The sequence below is a fragment of the Buteo buteo genome, chromosome 11 (assembly GCF_964188355.1).
Source record: "Buteo buteo chromosome 11, bButBut1.hap1.1, whole genome shotgun sequence".
NCBI classification, from domain to species: Eukaryota; Metazoa; Chordata; class Aves; order Accipitriformes; family Accipitridae; genus Buteo; species Buteo buteo.
This window is the reverse complement of record NC_134181.1, coordinates 14,865,709-14,886,423: the sequence shown is the minus strand read 5'-3', so window position 1 is coordinate 14,886,423 and position 20,715 is coordinate 14,865,709. Positions and strand designations below refer to the sequence as shown.

The 20,715-nt window shown below is 42.9% G+C and overlaps 3 protein-coding genes across 12 annotated transcripts in view; 2 read left to right on the top strand and 1 right to left on the bottom strand.

Moving 5' to 3' along the window:
- MYLK3 (myosin light chain kinase 3) overlaps positions 1-4,344 on the top strand; it is a 63,560-nt gene extending 59,216 nt beyond the window's left edge. For all 9 annotated transcript variants that reach the window (XM_075040150.1, XM_075040152.1, XM_075040155.1 and 6 more), the window contains 3 exons: positions 856-1,008; positions 2,857-2,989; positions 4,003-4,344. In XM_075040150.1, coding sequence (XP_074896251.1) covers positions 856-1,008; positions 2,857-2,989; positions 4,003-4,074 — 358 coding nt within the window. In that variant the 3' untranslated portion in view covers positions 4,075-4,344. The remainder of the gene's footprint in view (positions 1-855; positions 1,009-2,856; positions 2,990-4,002) is intronic.
- Positions 4,345-5,319: 975 nt separating this feature from the next.
- On the bottom strand, positions 5,320-14,197 carry ORC6 (origin recognition complex subunit 6). Its single transcript, XM_075040159.1, has 7 exons — positions 14,079-14,197; positions 13,270-13,399; positions 12,285-12,448; positions 11,107-11,196; positions 9,911-10,023; positions 8,410-8,481; positions 5,320-7,745 (listed from the first exon to the last, which is right to left on the bottom strand). The coding sequence occupies exons 1-7, from the start codon at positions 14,141-14,143 to the stop codon at positions 7,570-7,572; spliced, it is 810 nt and encodes a 269-aa protein (XP_074896260.1). The 5' UTR covers positions 14,144-14,197; the 3' UTR covers positions 5,320-7,569.
- The window catches only part of VPS35 (VPS35 retromer complex component), a 26,948-nt gene continuing 20,384 nt past the window's right edge, over positions 14,152-20,715 (top strand). Inside the window, exon 1 of one of the 2 annotated variants that reach the window (XM_075040156.1) lies at positions 14,152-14,314. In XM_075040156.1, the coding sequence (XP_074896257.1) occupies positions 14,309-14,314 (6 nt within the window). In that variant the 5' untranslated portion in view covers positions 14,152-14,308. Of the gene's footprint in view, positions 14,374-20,715 lie in introns of both variants that reach the window. The other variant, XM_075040158.1, reaches the window with a different exon arrangement.

Below are 20,715 nucleotides of genomic sequence, written 5' to 3'. Positions count from 1 at the left end.
GGGTCTAAACAACAAATAACCCTTTTGATAAATATGTAAATGTTCTTCTCCCTGACCACCTTATTTAGCAAGGCAAAATGGATCAGGTCTTTTTTTACTCAGAAAAGTTGCCCAAAGCATGTCAGAGTTTTCATTTTGATTGCATTCCCGAGGACTTGAGTTAATTTTCAAATTTGCAATCTGATCATTTTAGTAGCTTGGACTTGGTGCGCATCTGCACAGAGTTGGATGTTAGGCCATGGGTCTAAAAAATGTCAGACTTTTCTCTGATATCTGGATGGTGGCCATGGACAGCTTGTCTGTCCAAAGTCGCTGACTTTGCGTCTCAGAATCTTTCACAGATGCCTTCTGTGAACTGGATACATTTCTGGTTTAAATTTGTATGTTAGCCAAAACCCAACTGAATGAAGTAATAAATGACTGGAGCAATAAATCTGGGCTTAGAGACTAATTGAAAAAAAGCATACTATTGTTCAGAATTCTGTTTAATTCAAGCCAAATATGGATATGAGCCTTGATTTAGGAAAGTGCTTGAGTCCCCCTAGCTTTCCTAGCTGGGAAAGCACTGAAGTATGCACCTAGGTCCCCATGGAATTAATTTTCTTGGGGATCTATTAACAGTGCTCCCTGACATAGCTGAGTGAACTGCTAGAGAGTAACACTAACATTACAAAACTTTACTGCTCCAAACTGTTGGTTTATCTTGCAAGGATTGAGAATTGGAACCCCCCCATAGCTGAGATTCTTTCCTCTCCGTAAGCTAACAACAGCTATACAGCAGAGGATTCGTAGCAGGAGAAACACATCTTGCATATAATACCTACTCATCTCCCTCCCATTCTTTCTTTTTTTAAGGCTTAGTGGCCTGTCCCCATTCCTGGGAGAAACTGATGCAGAGACAATGAATTATGTAGTCAATTGCAGCTGGGATTTTGATGCAGAAGCATTTGAACAGCTATCAGAGGAAGCTAAAGACTTCATTTCCAGACTACTTGTGAAGGAGAAAAGGTACCTCTTTATCTGATCTTGAGGACAGTAGCACCTAATGACATTAAGTTCCTCCTAGCCAACTGTTTGGATTGCAGCCGACAATGGGAGCTTAATATGTGACATTTTTGTATGCTATATCTGTGCTTGCTGGGCAGTTCCTCAGTGATTCGAAAGTCCCTATTTAAAAGCACAATGTCTGTGTACCTTGACTGAAGAAAGTTGCTTTTCACAGTAGCATCAATACAGGCAGAACAGAAGAAATATGGAAGGATTTGCTGTGTAGGAATCTGTCTTTAGTATTCCTTCTCTGACCAAAAGCTATTTGTATTGTTACTTTGGATTCTGACAAGCCCTGACAAATTGCAAAAACGTCTCTTGAATGGCGTAGAGGATAAATGGAAGCTGCAGCTGTGAAAATATGCATTGTTCTCTTCTAAAGTAGTCTACGTGCATTTGGTAGATATTAAGGAGCATCTGCATGTGGCTTCTCAGGGTTGGCTCCAGTGTAATAAAAAGTGATTGCACATATGAAATAACTGGAGGGAACGAGGATGATACTGATGTCAGACCGTGGCTATGGGGTTGGGCATATGAGTAGAGAAAATTTTCTCTTGCTGAGTAGCGATACAAAACTAATCAAAACAGGAAATCATGCATACAGTAAAACAGATTGTGTGTTTGAGGGGAATTCAAAGGAGTGCTTAGAATATTAACAACTTGCAGATCATTACCCAAATCAGACAAATCAATTCTAGTACTAATTACATTTTGAACAGTAAGTCACATGAAAAGCTAAGAATAAACTGAACTTTAGCATATTGCCAGCAGGAGACAACAAAGGGTTTTTTCTCAGACTGTGATGGTGATTTGCTATGAAACTGTAAACTTTGCTTTGGAGTCTTCCTTTTTTTTTTTCTATGCAATGGGAATAGGGACTCCAGAGGGACACTTCTGGTTAGAAGCTGTGAATGAAATGACTATGCAAGAAAAGAGCGTTGTCAGTGCAAAGAGCAACAATTAGTTGGCCCACTTGTTCACAAAGTACATGGACAACCTTTGCTCTCCTACAGACTAGGCACCTTTGCCATGCTGGGACAGTAGGTCTGGCCTTGTGCAAGATCTGTACCTACCTCTCCTGACTACTGAAATTATATGCAAGCAGGCAGGACTTGTCTTTTCCTCATCTTCTCAGTGACAGCTCAGACAGAGCTCAGGTGTTAGGCATAGGCTTTTGTTTTGAAAAAAGGCAAATTAAACTTTCTTTCTCAACACCTCTGCCCCAAGATTTCCTCTATTACCATATATTTCTCAAAGCTTTTTGGATAGGCCTTCACATTTGGGCCCATTGTTGAACGTCAGGATATAATGTATGCTTAGCTTGATCCAAGTTTAGGGTGAATAGACAATTGTGCTTTTTAAATATGAGGCACAGAATAAGCCTGTACTATGAGGACAGACGGGTAACACCACAAATATTTTTCTGTATGTACTGATTCTATTAGTAAAGTTCTGCATTCACGTAACAAAATGATACATAAACTGATGAACCTGTACAGCTGCTTCTTCAAAGAAAAAACCTCCATACCTAAAACTAAACCCTAAAAAGGCAAAATACAGCATTTAACCACAGCTCAGTCAACCCACTGCAGACCCACCAGCAGCTTTTTACACCACTTGCACTGGAGAGTGCAGGATGTCTTTAGCAACCTACGCATTCAGATGAACAGCATCTCAGGAGGCATCTCCACTCGCTTGTGTTGGTTCATTTAAGGCAGTTTCTTTATCAGTAGTACTGAGGAGCACAGAGCACTGAGAAAATGGCACTGAGGGTAGCTGGATTTACATGGCGTATTTCCTCTCCTGCAGCTGTCGGATGAGTGCAACGCAGTGTCTGAAGCACGAGTGGTTAAACAATCTACCTGCCAAAGCCAAGAAGTCCAAGCTTCGCCTGAAGTCCCAGTTGTTGCTCCAGGGTTACATGGCTCACAGAAAATGGAAGGTAAATAGACAAAGTCTGGCAAATCTCCTTCCAGAGGGAAAATCAGCTCAACACAGACAGACCCATTCCCTCCTTTTTTGTGTGTTGGCTCACTTTTGCCCACAGGCTTCTTTCTTGTAAATATGAGTTTGGGAAGTCTGTTTTCAGTTGTAAATCAAGTTTTTTCTCCTGCAGAATGATACTGCTTCTATTTTTAGCAAGTTTGGTTTCAATTTTTATTCTTTCTGATTGGCGTTTACTATTTTTTTTTCTTTACAATTTCAGAGACTTCAAATGCTACTTAGCTTATATTAAATGTTCTTTCTCTTCGTGTTGGAGAGATTTTTTCCATTGACAACAGTTGCATTGTTCCGTTGTCACTAGGGAGTAGGGATACAACATAAGGAAGTTTTGTGCCTCCCATTGCAGAGAGTAAAAGTGTGGGAGAGAGATAAAATTAGGCTTAAACCCATCCAGAGAACTCAGAACCTTTCTGATAACCCCATGCTCCTTCAGAACTGAATTTTATATGAAGAAGTGATACATAAGAATTTCTATTGGAATCTTTATTGGATTATAGATAATCAATCCTGAAAGGTGAACACAGTGATTTTGTTACAAAGAAGCCTGTGGAAATGTGAAGAAAACTCAGTGAGGACCATTTCTTTTTCTTTTGTCACTGGAGAGTTGTAATTCCTTGCCAAGGAGTTAAACCAGAGCCTTACACTTTTTCCACTCCTGCGGTCCAGCTGTTTCGTCACAGACTTCTGCACTTGCATTTTAAAAAAAATACACAATTTAAAGACGTATCACTGTACAATTTGTAATAATGCTGCAGAAATTCACAGTACTAGCAGTCTGCGCTGCAGTTATCAGTGGTTCCCCAGTACAAAGCTGTTCTGCACCGCAGTCCACACAAGGTGTGGGTCACTAGAGGTAAATGGATTTACTAAGAAGAAAAATCCATGTCAGCCACAGAAAAGGTCCTTTACCTCAGCTGCACTCACACTTGGACTGTTCTGTTTTGTTCACAGAAACATTTTTATGTGGTGGCTGCTGCTAACAGGCTGAAGAGATTTCAGAGTATGTCTGTCAAGCTTGCCTAAGCTTATATGAAGCATCTGCCACTCCTGGAGATGGATATGAAGCCATGGAAGGACTCAGTATCTTCAATAATTTCTACCCCTTTGTTTTATAACATAAAGTTTTGGGTTTGTCCTCCTCAAATATTATGTGTGGTAGTGCTAACGTTCCAGAAGCACCTCAAGGAAGAGGCACTGAAATAATTTCTCAAAGCAGAAGCTACCTTGTTTGTATTTACAAGTTTTTAGTTGTTGTACATAGTGATGGAAAAACATGGCTGTTATTGGGGCTGACTTCTTGCTGAAGGCTTTGATTCTGCAGAGTATTGTTGGTGTGTTTACACAAGAAAACACCTTGTCAGTTTTCTGGTTTCTCACATCAAGCATGGGATCTCTAAAGACTTTCTTCATGACTGAAGTATGTCATCAATTTCAGAGCATTGCCACAACAGTGGCACAATTTTTCCCTCAGATGTTTGTTACATAGAACAAAAGATATGGGATATCCTTTTCTTCTGTTATTTTTTCAAAAATTAATTTCTTCCTCCAAACATCATGATGATGATTCACTGCAGCTACTCAGAGCTGAGTAGTTTTGGGTTGTTGTTTATTTTTTTTCTTTAATTCTGCTCTCTCCTTTAAAAAATAGTCACTGCATAGTTAGGAAGTATGAGGAATCCTGGTTTCAAGCAACTTAAGTCAGTCGGTCCACTGCTGCTTTTTCTCATGGTGAATTGATTGAACTGTTGGAAGGGAGATAGGTGAAACTGCCACAAATAAAAATCACCTAATGACCATTAGGTCTACGCAAAAAGATCTCATGTTGTCCAGAAAAGATTTCCAGACATAATTTTGTATGTATTTAAAACTTGTAAGTGCTTCTCATTGGCTGTGACTGCAGCCCTTAAGCTTCTAAGTTTTAGTTTGAGGATTTTTTTCTCCTTTTGGACAATTTTAGTGAAGTCTGAGAAACTAATACGGTGTGATATGCAAAACAGGTTTTATTCCTGTTCAGTGGCAGGAAAATGGTGTGTTGCCAGACTCTGCCTTTAGCCCAGTTAGGAGGTTGAAGCCTGTTTTTTTTCCCCAGTTTGCTCTTGAACATTAAATGTTTTCTTAACAATACTGACTTATTTTGGATTTTAAACTTTTTCCTGATGTATAAAGAGTTGGAGCCACTTACAACCTCTCAGCTAAAAGTATAACATTATTTATTAAACCTGTGGTTTCCTTTATTCCTATTCTAGATTCTGCAAAACACAGTGTGGGCTGGATGGGCTCCTAGGAAAACCAGAAACTAATAGTACTAAAACTAGCTTTCCAGCAAAGGCATCAAATCACTGTAAAGCTCCCTTCACCTTTATGGACTTTCACATCCCTTGAATCTGCAAAAGTGTTTGTTGCTAATAAGGAGGTTTGTAAGACTGGCTTACCATAGTCTTTTCCACTCCAGTGCTTCTCACTTTGCATAGTCCTGAATTCTGCGCTTCTGCAGCATTTCCAGAATTGAGACAGAGCAAAATTATTAAAATCAAGTAAAATAATCTTGACAATGTATCACCTTCTGTGAAGGCCCACTTTAGTTCATGTTTTCCTTCCACAGTAGTTCTGCATGCTAAATGTGATTATATTAATTGGTCTGTATATTTCTGAATTAATACTAATAAATTCCATTAAAGTGGAACAAGCCTATTCCTCATTTTGGTTTAAATTAACCCCCCTGCCAAACAAACCTGAAAGTATCTCTGAGCAGGTCTTAACAACAGAATGCTAATGTACTAGGTTGGATTCTCTCCCATTCTGAGGACCCTCTGCTACATATTAGATCAGACTTTAAATGGCAGACATTTTGTTACAGCTCTTACTCAATGTGGGTTAATTATCCAGTACTTTCTCTGCACATCAGACATTTGTTTGGAGTCCGTTCCCCAATACTTACTGTTACGTTTCAGAACTCTCATCTGGAATGAAATTAGCTCTTGCTAATTAAAGTTGGCTTCAAGTGATTTCTTTTTTTATGCATTGGGAGGAGAAGTGAAAGGAAAATGTCCAGTAAGTTTTAATTTTCCAATTACTGTGTGCTTCTTCCTCTATTTTTTAAGAAGGCAACACATGTATGCTCTCTGCTGTCTTGTACCTATTTCCTTTCCATTTTCTACAAAGAGAAGGTGCATCTGGCCAGCAGGATTACTATTTCATTTCTAATAGACAGAAATCCCTTTAGATTTGGCAGCCATCACGTTGTTCTGCAGTACCATGGAACCCACCTCTGCAGCCTTATGGGATGTTTCTGCTTTGAGGTCTACAAAAAGCTAAAAGAACAAACCAGAGGTGACCTGTGAGTCACTGGAACAGTAAGTAAGTATGACAAAAAAAACTGGCCCCATACACTGATATCTAAAGCAGTTAATGATATCAACTATCATAATCCTGGTGCAGTGTCACCCAGGTAAGCAGGGAGTATGCACAGCAGTGAGGCATTTGGCAAGCCATTAAATTACTGTTGAGAAGCAGCTCATATGGGAGCAGTGTTTTAAATCTTAAATGCTCAGACATGAGATAATTTATCTTGTTTCATACAGACACTTAGGGTTTTCTGAGCTGTTTTGAAACAAGGGTTTATGAGTTAACTTCTCTTTGCAAATCCCAGGCAGAAAACATGCAAGAGAAATGGGCAGAAGACTTGGATTGGTTTTATTATAGTTACATCAGCCAAAGTTGTGATTTTTTTTCTCAAAAATTGGAGTTTGAGTAGCTGGGATGCAAGTGTAGGACCAGAGAAGTTGCCTCTAAGAACTACAGGGCAGGGCACTCTCTCTCCTCTTCGCTAAGTTTGTGACTGTGAGATGCAAAAAACCTGTATTACCCAGAGAACATCCTTGTCCCCTGGGTATCTTCCTTCTTAAAGAACAGACAGCTCCTGTATATCTTTTTATTTTGTGCTCTAAGGGTTTTATATATGACAAGTGCCAAGAACCTGATATAATACAAAGCTTTTCCTCCTATCTTTATTGTTTCTTGGAATATTTGGGACCTGTTACAAGCACAAGAGACTTCAGTCCCATACAGGTCATAAAAGTAAGTCTAATTCAGTGACTAAACAATATTTCTTCAACAGTAAAAAAAAAAAAAAAAAAAAAATTATCAGTCTTATAATTCCTCTGCTGATTTTGCAGTGTAACAAGGCACCATTAGTCCCCTCCCTCTTTTTTCACTGACTACTTCCAGCAAGGGGCACAAGAGCATGTAACTTACAACTTATTTACACTTAACACAGCATTAGAATGTTACGTGCTTCTTGCAGCAAGAGAAATGAAGCTATTCTACCACCTAATGCTATAGCTGCTCCAGTACCCACCTGGCAAGTTGTCAGGCTTCTTGTAAAATCACCTCAATTCTGATGTCATTTACTAAAAATAGCATTCTTAAATACTTAAAAACTAGCTCATAAATAAAATTAGCTGGCTACCAGGCAGCCATCACTCATGCCACTGAACTCTTGTTAGAGCAGAGAGAAAGTTAAAACTGTGAGCAAGCAGCAGTGATATTACTAGGTGGCACTACAGAGACAGTACTTCTGCTTGTCTCTTGTGCCTTAACAGCATTTTCCAGGATTTTCTTTTTCCATTCTTCATAGTCTTGCTTTGTTTCAGTCTTTGGCCGTTTACATGGCATCTCCTTATCATCTTCAGATCCTATGAGAGAAGGAGAAAGTCCATGACAGGCCATTGTGGGCAACATGGCGCTGGCAATAACCATGGCAGTGAGCAAATGTACAGACACAAGCACAGGGTCTTGCACAATATCATCTAATCCTGTGGTTTGCTGCTCTCCTCATCTGCCAGAAGTCACCTCTTCATCTTTGTGTCTGAATGGAAGACTTGTCTTTAATTCTACTAGGACTACTCAGTATAAACACCACTGTCCTTCTGCTAGGTTCTCTTTTTCCTTTCATTAGCCAGTGGTTTGCAGAATTGGAGTATGCTGCTGTGAACTGAATATTATGGCGTATTACACCACTAAAACATAGGACACAAGGAAATGGAAGGAAGCTGCATCAGGGGAAGTTCAGATTGGAGATTAGGAAAAGGTTCTTCACTGAGGGTATGGTCAGCCACTGGAATAGGCTCCCCAGAGAAGTCACAGTGCCAAGCCTGCCAAGAGTTCAAGGAGCATCTGGATGATGCCCTTAGGCATGTGATACAGTTTTAGGTAGTCCTGCGAAGAACAGGGAGTTAGACTTGGTAATCCTTATGGGTCCCTTCCACCTTGAGATATTCTATGATAAAATATTATTAAGCACCATTAAAGCTCAGGACTGCTCTGGTGAGCTGATTTTAGTTCATAAACACAACTTACCATCTTCCTTCTCACAATGCTCCAGGTTGGTGTTCAAGCTTTCAGCTGTCTCTGCAGCCAGTGGAACATCATCTAAAAAAAAAACAAAAAAACGTTGCTTTGCTTCTGCGTGGTGCTTGGGGCCTCAAGAGTGGCCGTCTACATTCAATTCTTTGACAGCAGTGCCACCTTCCAGAAGTATTGTCTATTAGTCAGAGCAGTTCCCTGGTCCAGACTGATGCCCAAGCTGTACATACAGAGGTGCCAACACACTTCAAGGTTTGCACAGACTGGTTGGCTGCACTGCTGCTGCGTTTGTAACCACAGTGATCCACCATGTTCATACCCCAAAACCACACTGCTACCCTTCTTGATTACTCAGGCAGGATTATCAGTTATTTCTTCCCCTTCTATCCCATTTCCACACTTTGTATTATAGATGCGCACAACCCATGGGGGGCTGTCCGTATATACAAATGCACACTCTTCCCTGAACTGATACAGAAACTCCAAGTTGCTTTAGTGGTGGGGTAAGGTTTTGGGGTTTTTTTTATAGGGCACTGCACTATGGGAAGGTCCTTGCGTATGGAGAGAGCAGCAGCTTTTGGGTTTGGATTCAAGCAGCACATTCCAGAAAACTGCATGATATGAAGCATGAAGACAGGGTGAAACAGGGGTACCGTCAGTGGGAGAGGAAGAATGAAAACCTGGGAAAGGAAAAAGGATATAAGTAGGAAGGAGCAGAGATGTAAGACACACATGAAGACCTGTGGCATATTTCAATCTTCCTCCTCCACAAAAAGGAGTGGAGAGAGCTGCAGGTTCAACAACAGGTGAGAAAGATTCCTCATGTCTGCCCACTGTATGTGGAGGGATGGTGTCAGGTAATGGCTGAATTACTACTAGAAGAGCAAGGATTAGGCTTGTTAATCCTGCAGTGGGGGAAAGGAAAACACAGAACTGAGTCAAAGCAGCAGAGGTAGCACGATGTTTATGTTAATTTGTGTGTGATTTTGCCATGTTAATAGGGTGCAGAAACCAAGCAAGAAGGAGGAATCCAAGACAGGTCCGTTAGTATAGGTGAAGCAGGGAATAAACTGCAGCAGCAGGGAATAAACTGCAGCAGCAGGGAATAAACTGCAGCAGCAGGGAATAAACTGCAGCAGCAGGGAATAAACTGCAGCAGCAGGGAATAAACTGCAGCAGCAGGGAATAAACTGCAGCAGCAGGGAATAAACTGCAGCAGCAGGGAATAAACTGCAGCAGCAGGGAATGTAAGGAGCAGCAAGCATTTGAGAAGAGAGAAAAATACTTATTTTTGGCCTTGCCACATGCTAAGCTGTTGTGACTTCCCCAGAAGCAATTCCTGTGACTGGGAACTGGGCTGCAGGAAACATGTTGGAATGGATGGGCAGGTTTGGCTGAAAGTGATCAGAATGAAATCAATAGTGGAAAAGGATGGGGCACTCTGAGGCCAGGCGATGGATATGCTGTCTTACAGGGATAAAGCCAAAAAACTTACTGCTGAGTTGCTGGCTTATCTTCTGCAGCTGACTGCACAGCCGGTCAAAGATTGCTTTCTTCACCCCAGACATAGCTAACATTTTAGTTTTGTCCACTTTTAGCTTCAAACACCTACAAGAGAAAGTTAAGTCATCTCTGTACAAAGCAACGCTCCAGCAACTATCACTCAGATAAGGGTGACATTTACTATACCAGCACTGCCTGTGAGAATGAGGAAGGTAGGCCTGAGTTTTCGTCCTGTCTAATCCTTGTCTCACTCAGAAACAAACTTGCTTAAAAAACAGGCCCCTACACTACTCACTCAATACAGCTCAGAAATTGAGACCCAGGGTTAGTTCAAGTTACATGAGGAAATTCTATTAGGAAAAGGTACTTTTCAGATTTTGAAGGAACCAGGACAAAATCCCACTACTGCAAAAAGCTGAATGGGACCTCTGTGTCAAAAGAACACTAGTCAGGAGCTGTGCAACACAGCACCTGAATCACTTAATAAGATTGTTACAAGGCATAATACTGAGAGGGAAGATACTTGCATGCAAGCAAATTCTTACAAAGGATCTGCTGAGTCAGGTGCTCCTGACACCTATCTTTCAAGCTGATGCAGGCCTAAAGCTATTGGATCCATCTCCCAAAGGTTTTTCCTTCTTCAGAATGGCTGATTCTTGGTGCTTAGAAGTAAGCCAGCAGCCATTCTTGCACCATGAGCAGTATCTCACCAAAAGCCACGTTTTGCTTTATGCCCAGCTCATATCTATCCTGATGTGGGAAAAAAATCCCCACTAAATCTGAAAATATTACTAAGGAATTATGCTGGTTAGGCTGAGAGGAAGGAGGGTGAAGTGCAAAACACTAACAGAAGTTCTTCAGCTACTGACATGGATGTGTCCTAATAAAATTACCCACAGCATACACTTACACACTAGGGAAGACATAATGTCATTTATTTTAGGGTAACTAACTCAAGATTCTTTTCCGTATATTTTATATAATACTTCTGCTTTCTCCTGAAAGCAAATGCAGTATAGGTTGGAGACTTCTCCATTTCCAGGAGCAGGGCAGCATAATGCACTAAGCAGACCCTTCACACTATTCAGACATGCTGAATGAATCAGCTGCTTACACCATAAGCACTGTGTCAGTTTGGTGTCTCACTAGGCGTTTAAACGCACAAAAGATCCCTCAAGCTATACTCACCTGCATGCAGTGAGTAGTGCAGCTGTTACAAAAAGTGGTTTTGAGAAATCAAGGTCCATTTGCTGTGCTTCAGAGAGGCTGGATTCATACCTAGAGCAACAATAAGAGAGAGAATTGTATAGTGCATTTGCCTTAAATGAAGCTGTTGAAATGAATTTGTCACATGGCACTACTCAGCAGTCGAACAGGTCTCCTGTTGGATCACTTGGTCCTTTGCAACCCAGTGAAGCAGAAACAGCTGCTACTGGCTGAGAAGAGCAAAACAGACTAGGGAAAAGAAGGGAATTAGGATCATCTCCTCTTTTTGAATTAAAGGTATTTTAACTTAGGGATCTGGGTCACTGCAGGTCAGTAAAATCTATGTCTTGTGCTCCCCATCCACACAGCACTTTTATCTCTACATTACATCTAAAAGTTACAATGAGATGCTTTGCATAAATCCATCCTATAGAGGGTAGAATTATAGTTTCTTTGACTCTTATAATATGTATATTACACAGATGAAGGCTTAAATACAGAAAATGACATGATGGATGTGCAGCACTAGAGAATTTTTTATTGACATCTGTCCCCAAGCTGGTTTTTTTAGTTTGTATTAAGCATCAACAAGCATACACAGCCTTTGTTCACTGACCAGCAACTCAGAATATTCTAAATCCCTAACAGCATTTAACTATGGGCTATCAGGGTGACAGCACTCCAGAATAGAACTCTTCAGTGATTGCTCTTGTTAAAGTAGATGTTACAGAGTGCAAAATTTTAGTTATATCTGTTGAATCTCCATTGAATTGTTCTACCTTTTGTTTTTACAGGTACTATGCATTGTAAGACATCTGCTTCTCCAGAAGGGAGGACTTGTTTCTGTTGAGCATTACTTCTGAACTGTGACATGGAAGACAGCGTGATGCTATAGACAAACACAGCGACTAAGAGTCCTATATTTTTTATACTATTCCTACTTGAAGAACTGGGACTCAGACAATGACTTACTGAGATTCACAGACTAAGTCTTTCTAATATGTATTCTAAAAAGTAGCCTAGATAAACAGCTTAGAACTCACCTCATCACTCCACTCAGTGGGAGATAGCTGGCCCTTCAAACCATCAAGCTCCTTACACATCTAATGAACTAAGAATATTACTAGTGGTTACCATTGTGCTCATGAGAGCTTCCTCACCTCTGTAGTATTTTTGAAGCGGTGCTCATTGCCTCTGTGCAGCAGAATTGCACAGCCAAGTCTCGCATTCCCAATCTGGGGTTCACCTCTAGCAAACACTCCAAAGACTTCATGGAGCTCTGGTAGGTTGTCTTCTTCAAACCAGAGAGTTTAACAAAATAGCTCTTTCAAGAAGACAAAGACAAACCCCGAGAATTAGCAAGATTCCTTCCCGACATCTTATTCAGGCAACCAAAATAGATTAGGGAGAAACCACACAACACCATAAAGTTCAACTGCTGTATTAAACAAATTTGTGTAAAGAATGATGTAAGTTTTGACTGCACACAGAAAGACTAACCACCTAGGAATGCCGCATCTTTTAATGCAGTGTTATTTTTAGACCATTTCACTGAAATGAGGCTTGTCTTTTCCATACAATATGACATGGGCCTTTTATCGCAAGGTGGTTAAAAACAAAGGTAACCAAGATCTGGGCAACTTGAAGAGTTGAGCAATACTTTTATGCTACTCCTCACAGGGTCAGGTCCAATTCAATTCTCCTCTGTCTGCGAATGGACAATCATGAACATCTTGTAGCAGACATTATTTTGGCAGCTCAGTGCCATTTACCTGACAGGTCTGTAGATGGATACTTACAGGTACAACTATAGAGAGGGATTCCTTGGAGCCGATTCCTTCCCTCCCACAGTAAAAGAGACATATCTTAAATTTAACATCCTTGCTGGTAGTTTATTTGTTACTAAAAGAGCTGAAATTATAACAAAGCAAGCTGAACTTGTGAAGTGACTACGGCACTGATCTCAGTCTACCATTTCAAACTGTGAGTAGTGAAAGGTCTAACTCTGTGTTTAGCAGCACACTGCCAGGGTAATGTCAGTTATTACTATCCCTTTCCTCCTCCCAACATACGCTACACAGAACAGTGATTCTAGTGGGCTTATGGAGAATGCACCAGTCAGCCAAGTCGTATACTGTGTCTTACTTTGTCAACTGGTTGTTTCATGAAACTAGCTGCTAGGTCCAGGCACATCACAGCACTGCTTGTTGCTGTCATTTGAGCCATCAATCCTGTGCATTTCACCTGGGACAGCCGCAGATACTCTTCAGCTTTTCTGCAAAACACCCAGCATACAAAGCCCTCGTTAAAAAAGGTCTACCTCGTCCAGCACTCCGACTCCAGCAGCGGCTGTAGCACACACGTAGGGAAAGGGCGCTAAACAGGGTGGCAAACACAGGATAACACTGCCCTTTCTCTAACAATTTGCAGCGGTAGCTCTGCATTTCATCGCCTGAAACGACTCCTTCATTAACCGCATGTACCGCAAGGTCGATGACTTTTCTCACATCGACCAAGACCAAAGGAAACCGACGGCAGGCCGGCATTGCAAGGAGGCGAGGCACGCCTTGCCTGCCGCTGCCGTGCCGGGAGGGCTACCGGGGCTCGCCAGGCCACCCGCCGGGAGCAGCCGAGGCCGGCCCAGCGGCGAAGCCCGGCCAGGCGGCGGCAAGGGCGCGGGGCAGGCCAGCACCGCGCGGCTGGACCCGCTTACCCGGGCGGGAATAACGCTCCCGAGAGCGGGGGCGGCCGGTTGGAGCCGGTGCGTAGTAACCGGGAGCGCTGCACGTCGCGCAGGCTCTCCTGCAGCGGGAGAGGACGGCACCGACTCCCGGCAGGGGCACCCCCCCCCCCCGCCGGAGGAAGACGCCGCTCCCGGGGCTCCACCGCAGCCGGGCCGCCCGAGGGGAAGCCGCTCCGCGGCACCGTAGTCCCCGCCGGGCGGCCCGCCGTACCTGACGACGCCGGGCTCGGTGAGGCCCAGCCGGGCGGCGAGGCGCCGCACCGCCCCACGCTCCATGCGGCCGCTCCCCCTGCAGCGCGCGGCCCCGCGACGCGGAACCAGGTTCGGCCGCGGACTGGCCGGCCCCGCCGCCAATCATCGCCCTTTAGGCCAATCGGCCTAGAGCGGACCACTTCCTCAGAACGGACCAACGGGAAGGCGGCGGCGGGGTGGTGCAGTCACATGACGGTGCGCGGCGCTGCGGGGTGTTGCTGGTGGGGGCGGCTTGTGGCGGCGGCGCGACCATGGTGAGGGGCCGCGGGTGGCGGGGGACCGGGCCAGGCCGGGCCGCGGCGAGGGGTGCCGCGGGGCGCCGCCCGTCTCGGCGCTGACGCCGAGGCTGAGGCTGGTCTGGCCGCTGCCGTGTGTGCAGGTGGGAGGAGTCCGGCCCGCGCCCGCCGGTGGCTGAGGGGCAGGCCCGGCCGCCCGGGTCCGGCCTGGACCCGGGGGCTCCTCTTGGCTGCCGCTCGGGCGCGCCGTCAGCGGCTGCGCTCGTCTGCTGGCGGCGATGGGCCGGGCCGGGCTGGGGCGGGGCGGACCCGGGCCCGGGCTCGGAGGCCGCCGCTCGGCTCGGGCGGGGCTGAGGTGAGGGCTGGGCCCGTTGTGTCCGCGGTAACGGTTCGCCCTGCGGTGAAGGCTGCCTGCGGTCCGCCGCTGCGGCGGGTCAGTGCGAGTCACTAATTTACAGGGTTCAACCGACTTTGCGTATAGGGGCGCGGGGGAAGTAGGTGTTTTTATTGGGGAACCGCCGCTGTACTTGCGGTCAGAGTTTAAGTGTATTTTAGCGTGCCGCTCCTGTCATAAACCCGAGGTTATGTCATTTAGAGTGCTGTGCATATGGGCTCTTGTTGTCCACGGGGCAGTCTGCTGTTCATTCCTGACCCTCCAGGACTGCTGTTTCCGACTTTCCTAGTGAACCTTCTTTCTCTGCCTGCAGAAGAGGTGGTTTTGCATTGGTGGGCCCAGCTCCATTGAGTCGTTTTGGAGCAAATACTGGGGTTTATTTGAGAGGCAAGCCTGAAATTTCAGCGTCGAAATAGCTCTTATTGAGAAATGCTTTTCATTTTTCAATAAAAATAAGGGGACAATCAAGTTTCCTACTAAAACTGAAAAGTCTACCTCTTTAATTTTCAATAACACTGTAAGCAGCAAGTGCTGTAACTATCATGGCGTGTTAATTAGCTGAAGTGTGGAGTATAAACAGTACCAACAGTATCTAGACAGTGAGGCAAAACCTAACTGCTTTATAAAGCAGGGATTGCACTGTTCATAGGCTTTTGGCACAGGCTTTCTTTTTAAAGTTATGTGTATGTTGCTATCAGTTTAATACTGTATCCTCGGGGCGGGGGGGGGGGGCAAAACCTGTAATGTTACTTGAAAGATTAATGGAAAATACTTAATTGGGTGATGAGAAATGCTAAATCTACATAGATAGCAGTCTCTGTCCCCCACATAAGTGCTTTGTGGTAGTCATTAACTCATGAATGATACAACTTTCCTCTGCCTGTCACTTCCATGGGAACTGGCCTGAGACTTCTCTGGTCTCGTGTCCTCTTTCTAAGAATAGCTGGTATCAGGTGATTCAGAAAAAATAAACTTTTAGGTGTTAAACATGGGATAATCCCCTCTACCAAATTAGGCCCTGCTGCCATTTCCTATGGTCGAGCTTGGTTTAAACCTTGAAGCTGAATGTTTAAGTACCTTTAACAAGACTGATTTTAAGAGGGCTCTGGCTGTTCTTGATCATCCCCTGAATAAAAAGTCCAGCCCCTTGATTCTTGTTAATGTCTCGTGGCTTCCTGTGGCAGTAAGTACCAGTTTAAACATGTGAAAAATGTTTTCTTCTCTCTGGTTCATCTTTGAGCTCCTATGCTGTGAGATACAATAGAAGTTCTGGAGTTGCCTTCAGTGTTGCAGAGTAATGCTTTCTATATGGCATAAAATGCTTATGTGTATTTTGTTAATTCCAGGGAGCTCAGTGACTTTTACAGCAATGCGTTGTATGCACCCAGACTTCATCTGTAGGTTGGCAGTTGTCCTGATCAACTTCTGTAGCTAACCCATCTTCTGTCTTGGGTAGTGTTCATTTTAAATGTCTCAGTGGTGGCTGGTTGGTAGGTAGTCCTAATAAAATCCAACTAGGAGGAGGCAGAAAAACTTCTTTGGGTAAATCTCATTCATTGTGGTACTAAACACAAGCATGTGAGCAAACAGAAGGAAAAGTCATGCGTGGAATAGGCTGTAAGCACATCAGTTATCTAAAGAAAAGTACTTAATTGTTTAGAGATTAGGTGAAAATGCACTCTAGAATGGAACAGAAGCAAAACATTCCACTTTGTATTATTTATACTCTGCATCTAGCTTAAGATACCTATATCATCAGAATACAAGCTGTTTGGTAGGCTCCACAAGCTTGCCTTGATTCTGCTGTATTTCAATACTATGTAATCCTTTCTCTTGAGTACTGCAAGTTAACCAGATTAAGTAGAATGAGCATCTTAACTAGTCAACACATTGACCCAAAATAATAACCCTCTCCAGAGTGCAGTTAAGTGTCAAGTATGAATCTTAGGAAGTCTTCCCATGGAGCTGAGTGTTAGAAAATAAGTAAATCATACACAATAGTTGTAATGTTCGCTTTGTATGTTCAAGAATAGTTGCCATTATGAGGATAGGCATAGTCCAGAATAACGTTTGCTGCTGCGATAATACACTTTTCTAATTGTTATCTGCAGGATAACTTGTATTACCCATTCTGATCAGCCAGACAGTAGACTTCTTCCAAGCTAGTTTGGGGTTTAAGAAAATTCTTGTTTTCCACCAACTTAGAGTTCACTAGCCTTTATTTAAAAAAAAAACCCAAGGAAACAAAACCTGAAACAAACAAAAAACCACACCCCCCAAAAAATGCACACCAAAAGCCAGCTCTCCTCACCCCCCTGCCAAATTCAGCTGCTGTGTGTTATGACTTCCATAACTTGCATGTGGTAACTTATGATAGTCCTTTCTTCCAAGCTAGAAGACGACTATGGTCTTTTGTACAGAAACTGATAGTGCAGCTGAAAGAGGCTGTTCTCTGTCCCTTCTCCACTGCTCACTTGCTTCTTTGTGGCTTCAGAGGAAAAAAGGTTAGGTAACAAGTAAAGCAGAAAACTGTTCACATCAACTCTCCTTTTTTCTTCAACATTTGCAGTGTATCTAATGGGGGTATGGCTCAGGCATTTCTAAAGTCTAAATGGCTGCATAATTGCTATAAATTGCTTATCTTGTGTTCATGCAGGAGTTTATACCTTATAGTACATGTTGTTGACAAGGCAGGACATTCTGTGCCTTGATTATGGAGTAGTGCTGCTTTTCTCTAGTGTCAAAGTATCTCCCACTTCAAAAGCTTATGTTCAAGACTCTTGTTTGTAGATTGGCATAGGACTCCACAGTGCAGTTGCATTTTTTGGTAAAATAACACTTGAAAATACTATCTTGTGTTACTAGGTTCCTCATTTGAAGTGGAAGCTACAGAGCATAAACAGCTTTATTCAACATTGTATCTGACAGAAGAACTAGTTTCTAGTTTGGTGTGTGCCCTGCTGTCATTGGTATGCTTTTGCTCTACGTTCTCTTTACTTCAGTTGCTTTTTGCTACAGCTTCCTCAAACTTCAGGCGTATGTGTCAGGATATGCGTATCTTGATGTGATTTTGATAATAACCGGGTTATGTGTGGAAAACTCTATAGTTCTGAAGCTGAAAGTAGCTTGCTTTCTAAAGTGCAAAGAAAAGGGTAAGCTGATAAATATTCAGACTTTGAAAAGTAAGAAAGAGTTGGTGCTGCTGTTAAGATGTTTTCTCTTCATATAGAAGTAAAGTTGCTACAAACAACACCTCAGGCTGCTTCCATTGTTTGCTTGTGACAGTCAGTGGTAGGTTATCTCACTACCTGTGCAACTGTAAAATGCTGAGATTGTCTTTTCTTTAGACATGAAGTGCAGTACCCTTGTAGTAAAGACATCTTTGTTTAGACCAATCACCTTCTCAGTCTTGAAATCAGAACAGGTATGAAATGTAATTTTACTTTTAATCTTGAAGAGATACAGAAGAAAAAAGTTAATCTCTGTGGTAACATGGAGATGCTTCTGTTGATGAATTCAGTTATGTACTTAGTATGGTCCTGGTGTTGAATACAGTGTGGGACCTTGCTGCTCAAATTTAGAGCAGAAATGGAAATGCTGTCAATGTCTTCTGTTGATGCAGACAGAACGTGATGTAAAGCTGACTCTGGTTCATTATAAATGGGAAAGCTAGGTCAGACAGAGCAAGGCTCTGAAACTCCATTATTTCCCCAACTGTTGCTAAAAGACAGTGGTTAAAGTTAAAGTGTATACCTTCAATTAGATATTTCTGATGAGATCATTATTGGTGTCATATAAAGCATAGTCTCAAACTTGTCATAGCTATTATGCTTTAACCAGTGGTTTTCACACCAAAAGAAAGGAAACTGATGCACGTGCACTCTGCCAACCACTTCTTGAGGTTGTGACAAATATTATGTGTTTCAATAAATGCTTTAACTTGATGTTGCTGTCAAAAGGCCTTTTCACAGACCTACTTGCAGTGTTTTATGTGGTTGTAGGGTGAACTAGGTGAATGGTAAACTATTAATCAGCTGGGCTAGTCTTCTAGTTTATTTGATGTTTTACAGCCTAAACAGCTCTCCCAGCACTACATGGCCTTGGGGATGGCAGAGCAGGACTGGTAGCTGTGTAAGCTTAATGCCCATTAGGAGAAGGGGGCTTAGGAAGTTGTGGTTAGTGTTAACGTTACTGCATTGGTTTTAGCTGTGTTTTAAGATAGAGAGATCTGATGTGGTTAGAGCATATGGCATTCAGCTGAGTAGTGATGTATCTTCTCTAAAGCACTAGTATGGGTTCAGGGGACTGTAGATTGTGACAGACATTCTGGCATAGACATAATTCAGCAAGTCTGTTACATGATGTTTTGATATTGATTGTTGCACACTAGTCCCAGCACTGTCATTTTCTGTTCCTTGAAAGTCCAGTCTGTCATGGAATAAATAAAGCTTAGCAATTACAGCAGAGTTCTGCCAGTAGAATGTACTTGCTTCACAGTTGGAAGTTTTCTGAGAGTTTGTAGCTATTGAATTGCCTGGGAAATAGGGTCATCTAGCCATGGATACTACTTTTGCCTTATACTTAAATTGTTTTTTGGAAGATCTGCACTTATGTGATTAATTAGAGAGAGCTTTGTAAGAGGGGTGGTCATTCTAATTAGCAGAGGGTTTTTTTCTGTTGACTAAACAGACTTGTTGATTAGTTATTGTGCAGGGTTTGAATATTACTGAGGCACATTGAGTCATAGAAGTGTTGGTTGGAAGGACCCTTTATCTTATATAACCTCCTGCTCGAAGCAGGGTTATCACCAACGTTAGATCAGATCAGCCCTGATTTTGTCTAGCTGGGTGATTGAAAACCTTCAAGGACAGAGTTTTACTGCCTGTTTGGGCACGATCCAGGCAAGAACAGTATTGCATGGCACTGTCCGTTTTCTGTATGTGGAAAAGGGTAGTGGGGAGAACAAAGGGGAGATACTGTCTGTGACTCTTATTAGGGAGATTCCAATTGCAGAGCAAGAACCCAGTTAAATACAGGAGAAAACAGGGGTGTGCCAAAGCCGCAGTGCTCTGTAACCATTAAGTTGCTGTTGAACTAACACCTCTGTATTTTAATGAAGACCTCAATTTTAATCCCAGTCTTCAAAAGATACTTATGGGGACTCCAAGCATGGGGTGTGTGGGAGGAGTTGGTACTCAAGATACTGTTTTTAGGAACATCAGGATGATGTAATTCATGGCCTGCTAGCTTGTCACTGAGATTTAGTAAAAGGAAGAGACCAGGAACCTTCTGAACACAGTGGATGAGGGGAAAAATGTAAATAGTTGAGAATGTAGTGAAGCTGCAGGCTCGGAGAACCTGCTGTACAAATCACTGTGTACGTGGTATTTGTCAAGAGTAGAGAAGATGTAATTGGGACACAACATCGGTGCTTTTATCTCTGTCAGCATTTCAGAGAAGCCACCTGAAAACAAACTGCAAGATTGGGAGAAGCTGGAAGGCTCTAATGAGATATTGAAAACTGGGCCTAAACAATAGGTGGATGGTGGTGTTTCCTTGTAAGGTGTTAGGAGGAAGGCTGGTTGTAGGTGGGGAGAGCATTAGGCGTTCTGATCTAAGTAAATTTGGGCATCTTAGAGGATAACTTAAAGATGCTTATAGGAACTGATCTCCAGTCTGGTAGAGGGCAGGGAGCAGCTGCAGTAGGAGAAGGCCTATTGTAGTTGGGTCGTGCGGGAAACTTAAGGCTGTAAGCAGTGGATTTAATTAATGTTATAAGAAAATGCAGTATGATCTTTGGAAAGGCAAGAGATGTTGAAAGTTTAAGTTGAAGACCCAGGATGTGCCTCTTTGAGGAGAGGTAAGAGGAAGAGGGTCACTGGGACAAGTAGGGGACATGAAGAGTTGTTGCTTCTCTTCAGTTTTCTATTGCCTTCGGCAAGTTGCTTCTACCTTCCGGAAAGCAG